The sequence below is a fragment of the Mustela nigripes genome, chromosome 15 (genome assembly GCF_022355385.1).
Source record: "Mustela nigripes isolate SB6536 chromosome 15, MUSNIG.SB6536, whole genome shotgun sequence".
Classification (NCBI taxonomy): Eukaryota; Metazoa; Chordata; class Mammalia; order Carnivora; family Mustelidae; genus Mustela; species Mustela nigripes.
In genome coordinates this window covers 9,779,782-9,799,254 of record NC_081571.1, presented here as the reverse complement: position 1 = coordinate 9,799,254, position 19,473 = coordinate 9,779,782, and the positions used below count along the sequence as shown (strand labels likewise).

Below are 19,473 nucleotides of genomic sequence, written 5' to 3'. Positions count from 1 at the left end.
TCTCTAAAATACCAGGGGACCCTGGGACCCTGCTCTATGCCAGAAGACTATTTAAAAGTCTTTTCTTGTTGGTGAGCTAAGAAAGTAGACCAGATTAAAAGTTCTAGCATTTCATATATCGCTTAGAGCATTGGCTTTATTAAGAAGTCCTTTTAATAGATTAAAAACAGGAAACCTTACCTTAGATGACTGGGTCCAATTTCATCCAAAAATGAAAGATTCTTCAATCTTACAAGGAGATATTTTTTCTGTATCCCTTAGGTGGGGTTTTCTTCTATTTTTAAGTTTTTATTCATTGAGTTCTGATGTCACATCCGCCAACTGACAGTGGCATTTTAACTGAAGCATTTCAGAGTCCCTGGTTAAAAAAAAGTTAAAAAAAAAAAAAAAAAGCTGTATGGAGAAAAAAAGAGATGATTTTCATTAGTGTCTTCTAAATTGAGTTCTCTATTTTGTCAATCAATCTCCCTTAAAATGAGTGCATTGTAAGTGAAAGAGGAAAAAACAACAAATAACTCCTCACATAGATGAAGAAGAAAGAACGTTTTCTATCTTTCTTTCATTTAAGTGCTGAGATTAGCAGGACTAGATCCCTTGTGTACCACCTTTTTGTAGATACAAACTCTGTAGATACAGATGGATATCCAAATTGAGGACATTGTTGACAGTGCAGAGAGAAAACGCAGGCACAGAGCCATTTTATACGACTTTCTGTGGTGTGGCTTGTAACCAGGTGTGTTTAGCTGTGTGTGTGTGTGTGTGTGTGTGTGTGTTCATTTGGGAAAAGAAGGCGGGACAGTGTTGGACAAATTCCAGTCTACGTAGGACTGAGTCTGTGCTGGAAAATGGGCTGTGAGAATAATGTGTTCAGAAGGAAATAAAATAGCCCCTTTTTGTTTCCCAGCAGCGATAAGGGTAAGTATGGAATGAAGCAAAGGTGAACAGGCTATAAAAGCCGCCCCACTAACTTTTTCTTGACCTTTTGTGTTTGTGATAGTGCCCTTCATAGCTGCCATGATATTGTTTTACGAAGAAGCTACTTGGGAAGTTGGGGCTTTAGTATTGTTGGTGGATATGAAGAGAACCACACCAATCAGCCTTTCTTCATTAAAACCATCGTCTTGGGAACTCCTGCTTATTATGATGGAAGATTAAAGTGAGTCTTGGGAGATCAGATAATGTGATTCATGTTTATTGTGATGGACACGATCTTAACCAGAGGTCAGCTCCAAACCCCCAGCCTTTGTCCTCTCTTGTAAATCGAATCTCCCTGGAACGTGGCTGCATTCTTCTGTTTGCACCCCCTCCGTGGCTGCCTGTGAGCCCTGGTGGCAGTGTTGAGTCACTGTGACAGAGGCTGTGTGGCCCACAGAGACTGAAATACTTGTTTACTAACTGGGCATGTACCAGCCAGATCTCGACTGAAGCATCACTTTGACCATCTCCCCGCTGATAGCTCTGTTTTGTTACTCTAATGACAGGGACCAGACCTGAGTCATCCAGTTCAACACATGGAGATGACAGCTGGCTCTGAGCATCCATTCCACACACACCCCTTGAGTCCTGTCCTGTCATTAGATGACTCTGCTCTATTTTTCCTCTGCAGCAGTTATGTCTACCTAACACGATATTTATGCAAACTCCGTGAAAGGGTGGGGGTGGGGGGCCTGTTGCATTTACTGTACATTCCTGGCGGCCGCCGTAACAGTGCCTTGTGTTCAGAGTAAGGTCTCAGTAAATATTTGATGAATGAATGTGAGAGGTGCCAGGCACAGTGCTAAGTGCTTGGGATTGTAGTATTGAATCTTAATAGCCCTGTAAGGTAAGTGTTGTCATTGTTATTCCTGTCTGATGCATGAGATAACTAAGTCTTAGAAAGATTAAGAAATTTGCCCACAGTCAAGTAGCTGGAAATGGTTGATGGAGGTTCACACCCAGGACTCTCTCTCCAGAGCCTGGGCTCTTCACCCCTCTGCTGGGCAGAAAGTCCTCAGCCAGCCTCATGCAGCCTCTTTCCTTTATCAAAGCTCAGGCCCTGGGAGAAGAAAGAGTGTTAGATTAAGAGATTCTACAAACTGAGAGGAAATGGATTCGTGTAGGGTCTTAGAGCTTAGCTTTTTGATGGAAGAGCCAGTTCTTAAAAAGTAAATGTTGACATCTTCGAGTGCCACATGAATGGAGAGTGTATACTGATCAGAGTGCCATCCAGAGAGTCTCGTGAAAAGTTGACCAGGGTCAGTTTGCTCCTTATATTGACAGAGATGGGTGAAAATATCAGTATTTTAGGTGGAAAGAGGAGGGGGAGAGATGAATTAACCATTCTCTTAGCTAAGTCCCTCAAGCATTCTGGGTCTCAGTTAATTAGTTTATAATTTGCATTCCACCTACTTCCAAAACTGTTGAAGTAGGTAACAATAAAATAGCATATTGCTGTTACAAACTAAAGAGCAAATAATGCTGAAGGATAGAAGGGCCTTCAGATTGATCATGCATCTGCGATAGTCCTGTCAGAGGACAGCAGGCGTCAGCCGCTGAAAGAGGCTCAATGTAATTGAGCCCTCAAATGTACGAGCTCTAAGAATGAGCAAAGAACAGTCAAAATAATAAGCAGCCCCGTCCAAATGCCTTATTTAGTATTCCTTAAAGAAGCAGCACATTTATTCTCATTACATTTTGCTCAAGCTTTCTTGAATTATTCTGCTTGCCCTCAAAATCACCGAGCAGTTCTAACTACTTGGCCAGGGGTCGCCCTGATTGCAATGGAAGGCCAGTATAGGGTTAAAAATTGCCCCAGACTTCTTGCAAAGCAGAAAACATAGCCTCACCATTGATGGCTAATGGTTAAGTGAAACTATGAATTTCATGCCAAGCAGATCTCCCTTAGGATAATGTTTTCTTAAGCCATGGAAATAGTTAACGGCCCGTTTCTGTTTGTCTTTGTCCAGATGTGGAGACATGATCGTAGCAGTCAACGGCCTGTCAACCGTGGGCATGAGCCATTCTGCACTAGTGCCCATGTTGAAGGAGCAGCGGAACAAAGTCACTCTGACAGTTATTTGCTGGCCTGGAAGCCTGGTGTAGGTTTTGAAATCAGTTTTGAATCTGACTGTCTTCCTTTTGAAGGCTTTGGGAAGAAACTCCTTTTGTTGGATTGTGTTTCCAGTTGGAAGCCACAGGCACAGCTGGTATTTGCAGGACCCAAAACACTGAGATTGTCCTGTTGTTATTAGTAGAAGGGTTTTCTTCAAGTTAGGCACGTTTCTTTTAGCTTGGGAACAGTCTTCCACTAAGCCTCGTAAGTTCATATTTTCAAAACTGGGACTCTCTGTTGTCAGAATGGGACCTACTATAACACAAGAAGTGTGTGCAGATGGCGACTGAGCCAGCTGGATTAGAGAACTTGGGGCAGTCCTTTGTTTCCCCTAACCGAGTCATAGGATGAGTTCCACACCCCAGTGCTGGGGCCGTTGCACTCCGCAGTGGTGGCATTCACTGCCCCTGTTGCAGCCAGTGCCACAAATGGGTACAGACATCTTCCGTGAAGCTAGCAGCCCTTCCCCATTCCCCCTCCCCCCGTCAGTGCCAACATTTCAAAACTTCTCACTGTTTATAAAATGATTTTTCTGACTTGTTTGACTTCTCCTTTAATCTCTTAGTACTCGTAGATGATGAAGACAGAAGTCTGATACTACTAAAGAGCTTTTCAAAAAATAATGTACCATTAATTAGAATACTAGATAATCAAAGATCATGTTTTCCATTGACAAAGGCGTTTGGGAGGTAATTATAATTTAGTGCTGGAGATGGTAAAAGTCACACTTATTGCAGAATTCCAAAAGCATTAAATATTCCTTTCCAAAGGAATGTTTTGTTATGCAGGGAAATTTTGAAGCCGTTTTTGCTAAAATTCATTTTCTAGAGTTTGTATTATACTTATCAGCAGTCTTGGCTGGACGTGCTTTTTTGTGATTTATGCAGTTAAACTAAAGATCAAGCCGTGTTGCTATTCCACACACCTTCAACTATATTGCAGCTCAGTGTAGGAGAAGGTAGACCTTTTGTATTTCATTCCAAGAAGAGCCTTCAGTGTTCTAGAAGTCCTTATTTTTTCCCCATTATTTCTTGTGAACTTAATTATTTCAAGAAAAAGACTGAAGAGTCCTGGATTTTTATCTAAAATAGTAGGTTTTAGATGTTAATATCTTTCAGTCATTTCTTGGTCACTAGGCTATTTCTTATTTTTCTAAATGTTTTTGAAAACTACAACCAGCCCGTTTTGTTAGTCCTTCATTCCACTGATTGTCCCTTGGAAGAACGCATAAAGAAGCAAGTGAGATCAGAGTTTCCGTACTTTCTTAATATTATGCATACTTGAAAAGAGTTCACTTAGAAACCTAGTTCAGAATCTGAGCTCATTTACAAGTGACCTCTGTCGTAAATGGTATTGATTATCACAGAATGTATTTCAAAAATACTACAGTATATTATGAAGCATGACCACTTTGTTTTCAAACTAGCAATTGCATTGCTAGGTTTTATTATGTCTCTAGCATGTCACTGATTATTCCTATTAGTTTTTTAGTGAGTTTGTTTTAAACTATCCCTTGTGAATAAGAAGTGGCAACTGTAATTGCTACTGATTTGTTCAACCCCTTAGCTACACTGTATGGTCAACATATAACCGAGATACAGTGGGATGCCCCATACAGTATATTACTGTTATGTGATGATTGGCTTTTGAAGCAATTTGGTATTGAAATGCTTTGATATTCTAATTGACACGGAACAAGTTTGTTTGTTTGTTTGTTTGTTTTTCCTGCTCCCCAAATAGAATTTTATATCCTACTTTGCTATTTTTTTAAACATTTTGTAAGAATGTGTCATTTTTTGGGGCATGGCCATCCACCAACAAATATCCTAATGGCTACTTTGTTATATGTAAAATACTTACATTGAACCTGGGGATATAATTAGTATTTTGAAGAAGACACTTTTTTTGACATTATTTTTATCATGGAAATCTCAGACTCAGCTTAAGCTAACTCATTTGGTTTTATTATAAAACATGATAGTTTTTGGTCAGAATGATATTTGGTGATGGAAACTTGTTCATAATTTATTGTTACTGTTGAAATATTTGAATTTTCTCATCTTAAGCGTAAATAGTTCAAATATTTTGATTTGTTCTGTGCCTTCAGTTTAAATTATTTCAGGATTTTTCAAATGTGTTTTAATAATGGTGTGATTATTTAGGATGGAAATAAAAGTCATCCTTTCCATACTAGTGGCACCATCTCTTTTCTTGAGCAGCAGACATTGACTCTGTACGCAATCTTTGTTCATGGCCCCGCTGTCCCCAGTACGGTGTCCCAAGCTTTACACCTCAGGATCACAAGTTCGTCTTCTGATCCTTCCTCCTGTAGGCACAACACATATGATCCCTGCTGATTATTGAAAATTTTGTCCACACACTCCCTCTAGACCATGTTGTTCAATATGTGGGGTCACTGAATACTGGAAATGCGACCAAGCCACGTGTCGAAGTGCTAATAACTTGGGTATATGGGCTAATATAAAGTAGAGTTGTTGGGGTTTTTTTTGTTGTTGTTGTTTTTCTTTTTTTTTCTTTTTTTTTTTTTTTTTTTGGTGGATTTCCTGCCTGTCTTTTTCTATGCCTATTTTCCAGTTTTATTGAGAAATAATTGACACACATAACTATAAGTGTGAGGCATACAGCATGATGGTCTCATTTATACACATTGTGAAATGGTCACCACAGGACGTTCGGCTAGCATCCACCTTCTCACGCAGACATGGTAAAAAGAAAGGAAAAAAGAAATGTCTCCTTGTGACGAGCCCTCTTCAGAGCTTCACGCGCACAGCACTGAGCAGGCCAGGCAGGCCTGACCTTGGGGTTGCTCTGCCTGGTCCTCCGAGGGCTTTGGTCATTCTCTGCTTTAAAGAAAATAATTTTTTTTTCAAAGTAGAATCTAATTTTATTTTAATTTTTTAAAAAAATTTTATAAACATATAATGTATTTTTATCCCTAGGGGTACAGGTCTGTGAACCGCCAGGTTTACACACTTACAGCACTCACCATAGCACATATCCTCCCCAATGTCCATAACCAATTTTAATTGAAGAACGTTGTTCCTGATTTCCTAGCAAATTTAAGTTCCGACCAAGGCCTATATGGTCCAATCCCTCAGCCATCTTCTGGGTGGCTCCAGGGTGCCATCTGCCTCCTGTGTCTCCAGCGGGCTACCCACACACTCAGGTCTTTCCACACACGCGCCTGTCGTAGCCCTTCGGTGCGTGGCCCTTGTGCCTCATATTGGGAGGCATAGCTGGAGCGCCGCCCTGCCAGCTTTCTCCGGCCCGGCCTGTCCATACTCCACACTTTGGAGAGAATCACCCTCCCTGTGAGGGTGGAGCTCTGCAGGCCTCATTTACCTTTACATGGCTTTGACCTAAGCACCCTCAGCGCCGTAAGTCCCGTCAGATGCCACCTTGCAATTCTGAGGGCTGCTCAGGCCCCAGCGCTGCGGCTCCTGCAGTCCGCAGGACTCACTTCTGCACCCGGACTTCTGAGTTTTCTCATGTGCTTACCTACCTCCACTCTTTCTCTGTGTGAACTCATTCTTTTTAAAGATTTTTTATTATTATTTGAGAGAGAACACAAGGGAGGAGTAGAAGCAGACTCCCCACTGAGCAGAGGGCCCAATGTGGGACTTGATCCGAGGACCCTGAGCTCATGACCCAAACCGAGGCAGCCGCTCACCCAGGTGCCCCTCAGTCTGAATTCCGTTCGGCAAATTTCCTAAACCCTAACTTTGGTCATTGTTCTGTTCATTTCCCTGTTTAGGGATCTTGGGGTTGCAGAAAAGCCCCTTCATGATCTGTCCCCCTCGCCAGTCCCCCTTCCTGCCCACCACTCCCCTCGCTTCTTCCCACTGCTTGCCTCATTTAAGAACCGCCATCACACCTGTGCCTACTCAGGCTGACTTGGCTTCAGTGGCATTACCTCTTTTGGGGAGGGAAATCTTTACAAACCTCCCTGGGCTAGCCACTTTTTTTTTTCTTTCTTTTAAAAGTTTTTGTTAGGGGCACCTGGGTGCTCAGAGGATTAAGGCCTCTGCCTTCGGCTCAGGTCATGATCCCAGCTTCCTGGGATGCCCCACATTAGGCTCTCTGCTCAGCGGGGAGCCTGCTTCCCTTCCTCTCTCTGCCTGCCTCTCTGCCTACTTGTGATCTCTGTGTGTCAAATAAATAAAATCTTTAAATAAATAAATAAAAGGTTTTGTTAAACTATACTTTTATGGTCATGGATGTGTACTAGGAAGAAGAAAAACTTGCTAGGAAGGTGCTTAATTAGCGCTATCTGTAGCAGTTTTTAAAATTGGACATTTGGGGCACCTGGATGACTCAGTCATTACGTGTCTACCTTTGGCTCAGATCATGATCCCAGTGTCCTGGGATTGAGCCCCTAGTTGGGCTCCTTGCTCAGCGGAGAGTCTGCTTCTCCCTCTCACACTCCCCCCCGCCAGTGTTCCTTCCCTCTCTCACTGTATTTCTCTCTGCCAAATAAATAAATATTTTTAAAAATAAATAAAATAAAGCCGAACATTAAATATCAGATTCTCTACCTTCTGAAGAGCCTGGGCATTCCAGAGGGAGAATGTCAGCCTGGTGTCCCTTGTGTGTCTGTCCCAGAACCCCCTCCAGGCTGCCACATTACATCTCATTATGCCTCCTTGGGCTCCTCTTGCTGGGGCCATTTTCTCAGACTTCCCTTGCTTAGGAGGACCTTGACAATGGCGAGCACTGGTCGGGGGTGTTGTAGGATGTCCTCTATTGGAATCTGTCTGCTTTTCCCCCCTCTTAATTAGATATTAATTAGACCGGGGTGATGAATTTGCAGGTCGAGTGCCATTGTCCTCATGTGACAGCGAGGCTGCCTACTGTCAGCACGACCTGTGGCTGTTGGCGTTGACCTTGTCCACCTGGCCTGATAGAGTGTGTGTCACGTTTCTCCACAGTAAACTTGCTTGCTCTTCCCTCTACGCTATCGCCCCGGATAGAAGTCACTGTGCACAGCCTGCATAGGTGTGGGGAATTACACGCTCCATTCATTCTGGAGCCGGTCAGTGAAACGAAGAGTTCTCTGGTGCTGCCTTAGGGAGGCCTTGTGGGTGGAAAGAAGGGAATCCAGAGAATTTAGAGGGTTTGTTCTCTCAAGATACTGTGCCATGTGAGCAGGTTGGAGTCCTCACACTCCAAACTAGCTACAGCCCTTTCTCACGAAAAAGACAATGCGGTCTGCAGATGCTATTCTGTATGTAACTTCCAGACTTGGTTTCCATTCTTCTGTACAGTGAAATAGGCTGTGGCTTTATGATTCCTCAAGTGTTTGAAGCCTGAGCTAAGTCGATGGTTTAAATTTGAAGTTAACAAACCTACATTTCATCTGCTAAGGGCACTCCAGGCTGTTAATCCTGCTTAAAGCACCCACGTGATAGTACACCAAAGTCCCATTAATTCAGACCTAACTAATTGGGAATTTGAAAGCTTAAACGGAGTTGCAGTTACCTTGGCATTGTATATAAGGAAGGAGTATTTTAAATCAACATTTAAAAAGTGAGAGTAGGGTGGGGCGCCTAGGTGGCTCAGTGGGTGGAGCCTCTGCCTTCAGCTCAAGGCAAAATCTCAGGGTCCACATGGGCTCTCTGCTCAGAGGGGAGCCTGCTTTCCCCTCTCTCTCTCTGTCTGCTCCTCTGCCTACTTCTTGTGATCCCGCTCTCTGTCAAAAAAAAAAGAAAAGAAAAGAAAGAGTAGGGTATTAAAGCTGCATCTGAAGTATACAGTTTCCAAGTTGCCTTAAATACTTTTGGAGCCCTCAGACCTATTCATTCTAATGATCCGTAGTTCTCTCTCCCATGTGGCCATTTAAATTGGAGTCCACCTATTGTCTACTGTGTGCGGGACACCCAAGCTCTGAATCACCTCTTTATAACGCCTGATTTCATCTTCGTAATTGATGCCTTCTTCCATTGGTCCATATCCAGTGATAAAACCCTGCAGCTTAGCCGCCCAGAAACTAGCAAGGAAGTCATGAAGCGAGCTCCTTCTCTGAAATCTCTCTCCCCTGCCTGCTGGAGGAAAGGTTTCAACTCCTCAGGGTCCTTATTAGAAAGCCCTTGCCATTTTACAGTGTAAATCTACTCCCTTGAACTATGCTAGCAATTAATTTCTATGGCAACACAAAAGCTCTTTAGAAGTAAACTTGAACTCGTAGGCGCAGTGCCTACTGGCTGGAAAGTACCCAACGTAAGAGGTGCTGAAATGAAACACAAGGGAGTAAAAGACAAGCTGTGGAAGACTGGCACCTCCCTGCCCACAGCAGAAGGCATGCCTCCAGCCAGGAGAAGCGTGGCTGCGTGCAGAGCTCTCAGAGATTTCTGTCGGAACTGTAGTCACTCACTGCACATCATGCTTTGAAATTGGGCTGTTTTGCAAACTACTTCCAGTCCCTGCCTTGTTCCTCAAAAGTTCTCAGTTTTAAGGATGAATTCAGCAAGGACCCTTCTTGAATTTCCCCAAACTAGCCAGTCGTTGAAGAGAGGTCATGCTGGAAACATCGACCGCTTAGACTCTGACATAGAACGACAGCTTTTAAAAATAAAGGATATCTGAGGAGCCTGGGTGGCTTAGTGGGTTAAAGCCTCTGTCTTCAGCTCAGGTCATGATCCCAGGGTTCTGGGATTGAACCCCATGTCGGGCTTTCTGCTCAGCAGGGAGCATGCTTCCTCCTCTCTCTCTCTGCCTACTTGTGATTTCTGTCAAATAAATAAATAAAAATCTTAAAAAACAAATAAAATCAAATAAATAAAATTTTAAAATAATAAATAAATAAATAGATAGATAGATAGATAAAGGACATCCTTACTGCACCAATATTTTATTAGGAAATCTTGTCTCACCCACAGCTCTGCAAGAATGTCCAAGGTCCCAGGAAGTGTTGAGTCCCATACTCATGCCTGAGACCCTCCCAGGGAAGCGACACCCCAGAGTACTTTTGCAGAGCTGCCCCCTCCCTTCTATGCCCCTTTCCCTCCTCGATGGTCGAAGCAAGCCTCTGGCTATGGCTTGTCCTCTGGGGACCCCCGGGATCCTGAGATCATGCTGTCACACCTGGGATATCGCCCCACTTCACCGCTTGAACACTTGTAAGCCAGGAATGTCCCCCACAGGGGTAGACCCCTAAGTCTTTCAATCATGCACCTGGTTGTCCATAGAAACTTTGCAGTAGGCTCCTTCAGGCAGGTGCCTCCCCTCAGCTGTTTCCACAGCCAGATCACCCGCACAACTGGTTCCCACCCAGGCCCCTTGGCCTCTGGAGCTGCCGCAGGCACCACAGTGGGAGCTGGAGGTAGCTCTTGAGGTGGTTCAGCATCTTCTTCTGGGGCTGGGGCTGTCGGTCCAAGAAGAGAAAGTATCAACCCCATGATTGACTTTTGCATCGCTCCTAAATCAAGGAAAACTTCCCCACCGTTCAATGTTCTCTGAGTCCAGGAAGCAATCCCTAGAGAGTCTCCCCTGATAGCAGGTCATGGGCACAGGGATCTAAGGCCACTCCTTACTCCCGGCCCACCAGATGACGCAGGCTAGCTCTGGGCGGCCTCGGCTGTTCCCTGCACAGGTCTATATCAGCCACCCTCTGTCCTCCTCAGATCAGCATCTCTCTGGTTCTCCTCCTTCTACCCCTCCCCCTGCTTGTGCTCTTTTCCCTCTAATAAAGAAATAAAATTCTAAAACAATACATAAAAGATTGAGTGTCAAAGTGTACCTTGAGGCCTGGCTGGAAACACCCTCCTGTGTGTATTTCCTTGTCATCTTTCCTCTTGTGCTGATGGCATCAGAGGTGCATGTCATCCCAGGGAGGGAGAAGGCCGATGGTGGAGGGACTCTGGGTCATCAAAGACCACATATAGGATTTCAGTCTCCAATCTGAAGATCCACTCAGCACTGTCATGGGGGTGACCTCTGTGGTGACAGGCTACCAAAACCTGGGGAGTTACATGGTCATTCAGCGTAATGTAATATAGCTCCGTACAGCATGTGGAAATGACCAAGTTCACTTCAATAGTGATCAGCCTAAAACCTTTAAAGAGGATCAAAGGGGCACCTGGCTTCCTCAGGCACTAGGATCCTTGATCTCAGGGTTATAAGTTCGAGGCCCACATCAGGCACAGTTAACTTAAAAAACAAAACAAAAGGCTTACACAGGACCAAAATCAGTGAGGCTCAAACAACGGAGCTGGTCCATGCTGGGACAGATCCTGTCTCCCGTTCATTCAGCCACTGGGCACTGCGCACTCAGATGGTGCCAGGGCTTATCAGCCCAGCAGATTCTCCTCGTGAGAGCTCAGGGTCTAGAGCAGAAGATGGACAAACGAGAAACCAAAATGTGAACAGGAAAAGCGATTGCTCCACAGCAAAAGAGCAAGGGGCACAACTAAGGCCCGAACTCCACCCGGTGAGGGGTATGACAAGGCTGTGCTGAGATGACACGGAGAATTCCTGCGGGAGGAAAAGAAGGAGACAGCCCTGCACAAATGCGAGTGCATTCCACCTGGCGGAGGGCACCATGGAGCAGAGGACTGGAGGTTAGAAAGGGGGCCAGGGTGGCCAGAGAAGCTGAGGAAGGACCAGAGTGGGAGGGGAGGAGGGCCAGGGCCCGGGAAGTTGGTCAGTATCAGTGCCCTTCTCCCAGGGCTGTGTGACTGCACTTCCCCACACTCAGTGGCTGAACCCACAAACGCTGCCTCGTGGTCTCAAGGGATCAGGAATCCAGCAGTGCTCTGCTGGGGGCTCCTTCCAGAGTCTCTCCTTACGCTGGGCTGCTGACAACACCAAGGGACAACCTGCTTCACCGAGAACCTGAGTGCACTCAGGGGCATGGGCCAGATACAGACCATCTCAAAGACCTGACTTCTGTCTGCTGTGGGCCCACAGGGCTGGGCCACGTGCCTATGTCTGGGTCATGGTTCAACCTAGGGGCATGTGCTCCAGTATGAAGATTGGAGAGAGAACATGGATCCGACTCAACATGGGGCTGGGCAGTGAGTTTTGGAACGAAATCTCAGAAGGGCCTTTGGGTCACGTTGCCACGTTGTATGACATGGAAGTGAATCACCAAGTCCGGACTACAGTCTGGGGAGGGGGTCACAAAAACATGTCTACAGAGGAGTTGGGGAACCAATGGAACCCCCGAAGGGAGACTGTGAAGATCCATGAAGGGTCCGGGCCTTGCCCAGAATCAGACTGGTAGGGAGGCTTAGGAGGCATGAACCCAGCTCTTTGAGTGTCCTCAAAGCTGGGGTCCTGCATGCACCTAGCCATTCACTGGGGGCTCTGAAAAAGGTTGTCTAGAAGGAAGGGGATGTCGACCTGGAAATGTTATGGGGCTGAGGGTGATCATTGATATCCTAGATAGGACACATCTCACCAGGTTCTTGTCTGAGGAGGATCCCGGGTCATGGCGACCCACTGGATGGACCCCTACCTGCATCACACCCTTTGGAAAGGAGGGAACGGCCTGCATCCCAGGACAGGCGGTCTCTAGGGGTAAGGGTACATTCTGACCATCATGGGCCAACTCCAGTCCCTTCTTTAGGGTTTGCATTGAAAATTCAAAGCCTAAGATCGTGGGAAGGTATTACCTAGCCCTTTGTAGGTGGGGCTGTCATCTTCTGGGACTCCAGAATATGAGCACCGATGAAGACATGTGTGCACTCAGGAGCGAGTGTGCTTGTGCACACAAACACACACACACCCCAGGAGGGACTGTGGGGTGGGATCTGATTAGTAGCAGATTCCAAGAAGTTGATAGGAGGGAGGAAATTGGGAGGTATTTCCTACCTGTGACAGCACTCCTCTAACATCAGAGCTATTATCCAACCTATGCCTGTGGACATCTGATAGAAAGACATGCTGGAATCCTCCATATTTTGCAGAGAAGACCATCCCTGTCAGGCACAATGGCTTATCTAAGGTCCAAACCAGGTAAGCATAGAGACTTGTGTCTGAAACCAGGTGTGTTTGCAAGCTGGGGCACTGGCTGCTCCCAGACCTTCCCTGGGGGCCTGTTCCGAGGGGTGTGTTGGGGTCACTGTGTACAGATGAGATGTGGCCTTGCATGCAGAAGGGGGAAGAGGAGATGGCAGACCGGAGCACTGTTCGTGTAGGGGTCCAACCAGGAGTGGGCCCCGGTAGGGGATCACAGGCAGTGATGTCACTGCCTGGATCACAAAGGCCCACAACTTGTAACCCCTGCAACCAGGACACACACTCTAGTCCGGTGTCAGGGCTATTTGGATAGAAACGTCTGAGACAGAAAGATGTTTTCATCCTGTCTACGTACATCCCGGGGCTCTGGGAACCAGAACCCCCAAGAAAATGGCTTGTTTCCATGTTGCAGAAGTTGGCTGAAACCACCCCCGCGATGCCTCAGGATATTTCGAGGGAGACGCCACAAGGTACTTACTACTGAGGAGACTAGGCGATGCCCACCCCTCTGAACCGTCCTAGGGAAGCCCCATCCCTTCCTCTGGAGTTTGAGGGGAGGAGGGATATGTGGGGGTTCCTGCCCATGGGCTGGAGGAGGGTGAGCACAGTGGATACCCTGGTGATCCCTTCTTGTTCACACCAATGTCATGGTGGGCTGGGTGCACCGGGGATTCCTGAGGTGCCTCTTAGCTGTGCCAGAGCATATCCAAGGCCCTGAAGCTGGGCCACGTTTCTCTTCTTGGGGGAGGGCTCTGCCACCTGGGCTGTGGTGTGTCTGGAATGGAGCGCCCTGGGTCTGAAGACCAGCAAAGGCCTCCAGACAGGGCTCTAAGGTCTCCTGCCTGGCTGCCGGGCACTGTCTTTACAGAACGCTCCAGAGGACATGGTGCAGGAGCTGAATGTTGACATCCGCTGCTCTCATTCCCCAAAGGACAAGAAGCCGCACAGGGCCAACAGAGTCTGGCGCTGGCTCAGGGTGAGTGCAGGTGCTGGGGAGACTCGACCCCTGGGAATCCGATGCAGCACCAAGGGCCCCACTTCCTAAAAGCCAGCCTGGCCTCCTAGAGTCCTGTACTCCTGTGAATCTGCATCCCCTCTCTTCCCCAAACTGGCCCTCATGGTCCTGCCCACGCCTTGGACAGAAGTAGAGCCATTGTCCACATACTTATAGGAATATCATTAAAGAGACTTTAGACCAGATCTCATCCCGTTTATCTAGACTCCTTTTGCCCTGTGCTAGGCATTTTCCTAACTCGTGCTCCCAGGTGGCCCAACAGTACTTCCTCAAGTTATACAAATCTTGCAAATGATCATTTGCAAGAGTGAGTTGGGAGACTCTGATCCAAAGGGACATGGGGCCCATGGTACTCTGTCTCTTGCTCTGTGCTTTTGTTTTGATGGAACACATCATTGGGTCCCCGAGGGTCAGGAACAGGGGCCTCACTGCACTGCATGGTAGTCCAGAAGGCCAGTCACTTATCACCAGCATCGAGCCCTTTACAGGGGCAGGACTGGATATAATCCCCTTCTGTGGCCAATGAACAGTGCTGCATCCTACAGCCTCCGTGCCCTCCTATCCTAAGCCCTCTCACCTAAAACGTCTGTGTTCTCATCTCAAGAATGAGATATGTTGGGTGCCGGGGTGGCTCAGTGGTTTCAGCCTCTGCCTGCAGCTCAGGTCATGGTCTCACGATCCTGGGATCAAGGCCCACGTTGGGGTCTCTGCTCAGCGGGGAACCTGCTTCCCCGTCTCTGTCTGGCTGCCTCTCTGCCTACTTGTGACCTCTCTCTGTCAAATAAATAAATAAATAATCTTTAAAAAAAATAAAAAGAATGGGCGATGTCATCAGAAATCACAGGATCCATGCCACTCATGCAGGGACGTGCTACCAATACTCCGCTCACAAAAGGACCTGAGATACTAGCAAGTTCAGACATCATTTTCTTCAATTCTTTGTATGGATACCAAGAACATTTTCTCTTTTGCTTTAAGGTTTATTTCTTTCTTTCTTTCTTTGTTTCTTTCTTTCTCTCTTTCTTTCTTTGAATTTTATTTCTTTATTTGACAGACAGAGATCACAAGTAGGCAGAGAGGCAGGCTGAGACAGAGAGGGGAAGTAGGCTCCCCACCGAGTAGAGAGCCCGATGCGGGGCTCGATCCCAGAACCCTGAGATCATGACCTAAGCCAAAGGCAGAGGCTTTAACCCATTGAGCCACCCAGACACCCCTTCCTTAAAGGGTTCTTAATTGATTGGTTGATTGATGGATTGAGAGGGAGGCAGGGGGAGAGTGGGAGAAGCAGAGGGAGAGACAGAATCCTCAAGCAGACACTGCCCTATGGACACAGCCCTACGAGGAACACAGCCTCAGGACATGGAGAGCATGACCTGAAGCAAAACCAAGAGTCTTAGGCTGAACCCAATGAGACACTGAGTCACCCGATTCTTTTTCGGACTCTGGGCTCTCTTGTCCCACCTCTTGTAGAAGTCCCTGAGATCTGGGGGCTCATTCTGCCCTCCAAGCCCCAACCCTCCTGGTGGCCACAGCACTGACTCATGTCTCCTCTGATTCACCTCAGGGGGAAAATGGCTCAACCAGGAAGAGGAATAAGACCTTGATACTATGGAACACTCGTGCCAGTTCATTGGAGGCCATAATAGATTACCTGGTGACTGCCGTCATAAAAGAAGATCTAAACTATGTTCACATGTTTCTCGAAATACATCGCACCCTTGCTACCACCCAGGAGGTGCTGGGCCTCCTCTTTGCGAGGTGAGCACCCTCCCCTGCCCCTAACTGCTCCGTGGGATTTGGCCAATGCCTGGTTGTGAGACTTGGCAGGACCCCAAGCTTCCCCAAGCTTCCCTTGCTCCTAACTGGGGCAGAGGTATTATAGGGATTCAGTGGGGTCTTGTAGGGAAAGAACACTTGGTAGCCTGCGCCAGTGGAGAAGTCTGTTGTTGGGCCTGTGGGCATGCTCTTTGAACATTCCCGTGCCCCTCATGATGAAACCTCTGCCTCATTCCTGACTCTCACTGTGATCTTGAGCTGGGCTCCTTTGCCACTGAAAGGGAGATCTGAGATTCCTTCTGGGGACTGTGTGTGGGTGAATCCAGAGCAGGCAACCCTGAGGGTGAGCAGGGGCCAGGGCAACTCAGATGTCGGTGATGGGCTGGTTGGGGCCCTTTCATTCAGCAAGCATTCAGGAAGCCCCAGTAGGTGGAGGCGATTGTCTCGGAGCTGAATGGGATCCCTGCACAGAACAGAGAGCACCCCAGGGCTGCAGGCTAGTCGAGGGTCAGGCGGTGAGAGCCAGCATCCACAGACATCTCATGTGATGCCCCCTGGCCTCCTCTAGATTCGGATGTGTTTACTCCACGTATGACGAGGTCGGCGGACCCCAGGACCAGCGCAACATGTGAGTAAGCTTTGGCTGCTCCAGGAGGGCCTTCCCTCTCCAGCAGGGCAGTAAGGGTACTGTGAGTTCGAGGGGCTACTGGACCTTCACGCACACCTCTGTGATTCCTGCTTTACGGTAAAGGTCTGAGAGCTTCTACTGGAAACTGGGAAGGTGCCCTGGGGAGCTGGGGTAGGTGTGTGAGCAGAGGGGCATGGAGGACAGCTTCAACCCCTGAGTGGGTCATGCTCCATCCCTGCCCCCTCCCAGCCCTCTCTCTGCCCCAATTCTGGGACCCAGAATGCAGGATTTAGGAAGCATCGCACAGCAGTCTGTTGGCACCTGCACTCGGTGCTCAGAGGGGGCTCAGGGAGACTGGTGACCCAGTAGAGCCCAGGGAGCAGCAGGCATCCCACACCCTGTGGGAGGTGAGTGTCAGTGGAAACAGACCCACTCTCATGGCACCTAGTGACTGGGCAGAGGAGGTAACGGTGGAGGTATGGGGAGGGTCCTGGGAAGGCTTGGCTAGAGACAGAGTCCCTTTGTACCCTCCTCGGTTGGATCTTCACGGAGCAGAGGCGAGTGCAGTGAGGGTAATTAAGAGGCCAGACACCACCCCTCCCTGGACACATGCAGTTGAATTCAAATGGCTCATGGGCAAGGAGACAGACTGAGGAGTGTGTCCAGCTCCCCTAAAAAGTCCAGAAATGCTCCCCCCATTGACCAAGGACTCCCACTCCCAGAGGCTTTTGGCCAGCCTGCCGTGTGGGAGCAGGCCTGTCTCAGGCGGGACTGCCAGGTCGCAGGTGGACAAGGAGTCCGACTGGTCTCGGACAGGAGCTGGAAGCCCAGGGGCCCAGGTTCCCACAGGGGTTCCCTGGGATATTGGTTTGGATGCATACCCTGTCCTCTGACTTCTCTGCCTCTATGTCTGTCCCCAGGGCCGTCTATGCCATCCTGGATATGTGGGTGGAAAGGTATCCAGGGGATTTTGTGCAGCCTCCAGAGTATCCCAACTTGCATGCTCTACTGGCCTACCTGCAGGTCAATGCGCCTGGCTCGGACCTGCTGCGCCGTGCCCAGCTTCTGCTGCCAGAAAGGCAGCGCGCTGAGACCACAGAACCAGAGGCTGGGGGTGAGGAGGACTGGGGTTAACTGATGTGGGCCTGAGGAGGAGGCAGGGTGGGCCACCCTGAGGAAGCCTCCATAGATTGTAGTTGGGCCGAGAGGAGTGAGTTATCTCAGATCCCTGTCCCCATGGGCTTCTGTTGGGGACACCTTCCAGGGGCTGGGTCTTGAACACAGGCCACGCTGAGTGGTAGGGAAAGGGAAAGGCGAGAGGGAAGTCAACCAAGCTGATGATGCTTTCTCTTCTTGGAGCTACATCACCGGCCCCGGAGCCAGATCAGGATGTGTCTCGGGAAGTTGTTCCAGCAGCCACTCTGGCACCCGCGGCACCTCTGGGACCTGAGCTGGTCCCCGCCATCCCTGCTGCGGCTGCTCACTATGGGATAGGAAGACCAGTGCCCCCCCCTGACCCGTTGGGGCCAGGACAGATGGTCGTCAGGGCCCTCGTTCACTTCTCTGCCACGGAAGAGCCACCAGGCCTTTTGACTTTCCTGGATGACCAGCAGGGTCCTGCCCCCGAGCTGCCGCCCCCTGCCTCCGTGGAGCAAGCAGTCTTGGTCCCCGAGCTGCCGCCCCCGGCGGCCGTGGAGCAAGCAGTCTCGGTCCCTGAGCAGCCGCCACCTGCCTCCATGGAGCAAGCAGGCTCGGCCCCCGAGCTGCAGCCCCCTGCCTCCGCGGAGCAAGCAGTCTCGGCCCCCGAGCTGCCGCCCCCTGCCTCCGCGGAGCAAGCAGTCTCGGTCCCCGAGCTGCCGCCACCTGCCTCCGTGGAGCAAGCAGGCTCGGCCCCCGAGCTGCCGCCCCCTGCCTCCGTTGAGCAAGCAGGCTCGGCCCCCGAGCTGCCGCCCCCTGCCTCCGTGGAGCAAGCAGGCTCGGCCCCCGAGCTGCCGCCCCCTGCCTCCGTGGAGCAAGCAGGCTCGGTCCCCGAGCTGCCGCCACCTTCCTCCGTGGAGCAAGCAGGCTCGGCCCCCGAGCTGCCGCCCCCTGCCTCCGTGGAGCAAGCATGCTTCGCTCCCGAGGAGCACCTCGTACTTGCTACAACCAGAAAGCGTGTCTTTCCCATCCCCCTTATTGCTTTTTTTGTATTTCTTCTCTTTTGTGTGTATGTATATAATTACATACTAGATTTAATTAAAGACAGTAGAACTTGAGTTTACATAACATTTTACTTGCATTCTTTGCAGTGGGATATGGAGGTCTCATTAGGTCCATCCAGTGTGTTGCACAACCATGTCGTTCTACGACGTTTCCGTCACAGAGACACCCGCGCTCCTCATCGCTCACTGCTCTGTCCCTCGTCCAGTCCCTGCAACCGCTGCTCTGCTCTCTGTCTCGGCCACTTCACCTCCACTTGGATTTTCCTCTGCCTGGAATCCTACACTATGGCCTTCTGTGTGTGTCTGCAGAACATAAGAGTGATTCCCCTCTTTCAAACTTTGTTATACAAATAACATTTTATTACATAGGAATGTTCCTGAAAGAACAGAGATCACGGGAAGCCCCCAAATGAACTGTTTTCATTCTGAGCTAGGTTTCCCATTTAGAAGCATGCCTTGAAAAGCAGAAACCATGAGAGAAATGTCTGGGTCCATGAGACACCTTTACATGCTTTCATTTTTCTGGATAGTCTACGTTTCAACTATTCTAATGGGCATGTTATCAAGTATTAAAATTATATCTAAATTTTCTCCTCTTGCTAACAAGTTACGTCATAAAAGAGTTCTTTAGGCTTTATCCAGACTATGTTTATTTAGTAAATAATGATTTAAAGATGAAAAAAGGAAGGCATGTTCCTTCTACCAATGAACAATCCCCTATAATACACGGCATCCTACTTCTCTGCCTTACCCTCAGTGTAGTGTGTGTGTGTGTGTGTGTGTG

General features: G+C 48.5%; 2 protein-coding genes across 2 annotated transcripts in view; both read left to right on the top strand.

Annotated features, from left to right (window-relative positions):
• LNX2 (ligand of numb-protein X 2) overlaps positions 1 to 5,281 on the top strand; it is an 85,332-nt gene extending 80,051 nt beyond the window's left edge. The window contains exons 10-11 of the mRNA XM_059378235.1: positions 998 to 1,156; positions 2,946 to 5,281. Of these exons, the coding sequence (XP_059234218.1) occupies positions 998 to 1,156; positions 2,946 to 3,081 (295 nt within the window). The 3' untranslated portion in view covers positions 3,082 to 5,281. The remainder of the gene's footprint in view (positions 1 to 997; positions 1,157 to 2,945) is intronic.
• An 8,188-nt stretch (positions 5,282 to 13,469) lies between these two features.
• On the top strand, positions 13,470 to 18,753 carry LOC132002713 (ral guanine nucleotide dissociation stimulator-like). The gene is made up of 6 exons (XM_059377813.1): positions 13,470 to 13,539; positions 13,938 to 14,045; positions 15,649 to 15,842; positions 16,429 to 16,488; positions 17,409 to 17,602; positions 17,848 to 18,753. The coding sequence occupies exons 2-6, from the start codon at positions 13,953 to 13,955 to the stop codon at positions 18,741 to 18,743; spliced, it is 1,437 nt and encodes a 478-aa protein (XP_059233796.1). The 5' UTR covers positions 13,470 to 13,539; positions 13,938 to 13,952; the 3' UTR covers positions 18,744 to 18,753.
• The last annotated feature ends 720 nt before the right edge of the window (positions 18,754 to 19,473 follow it).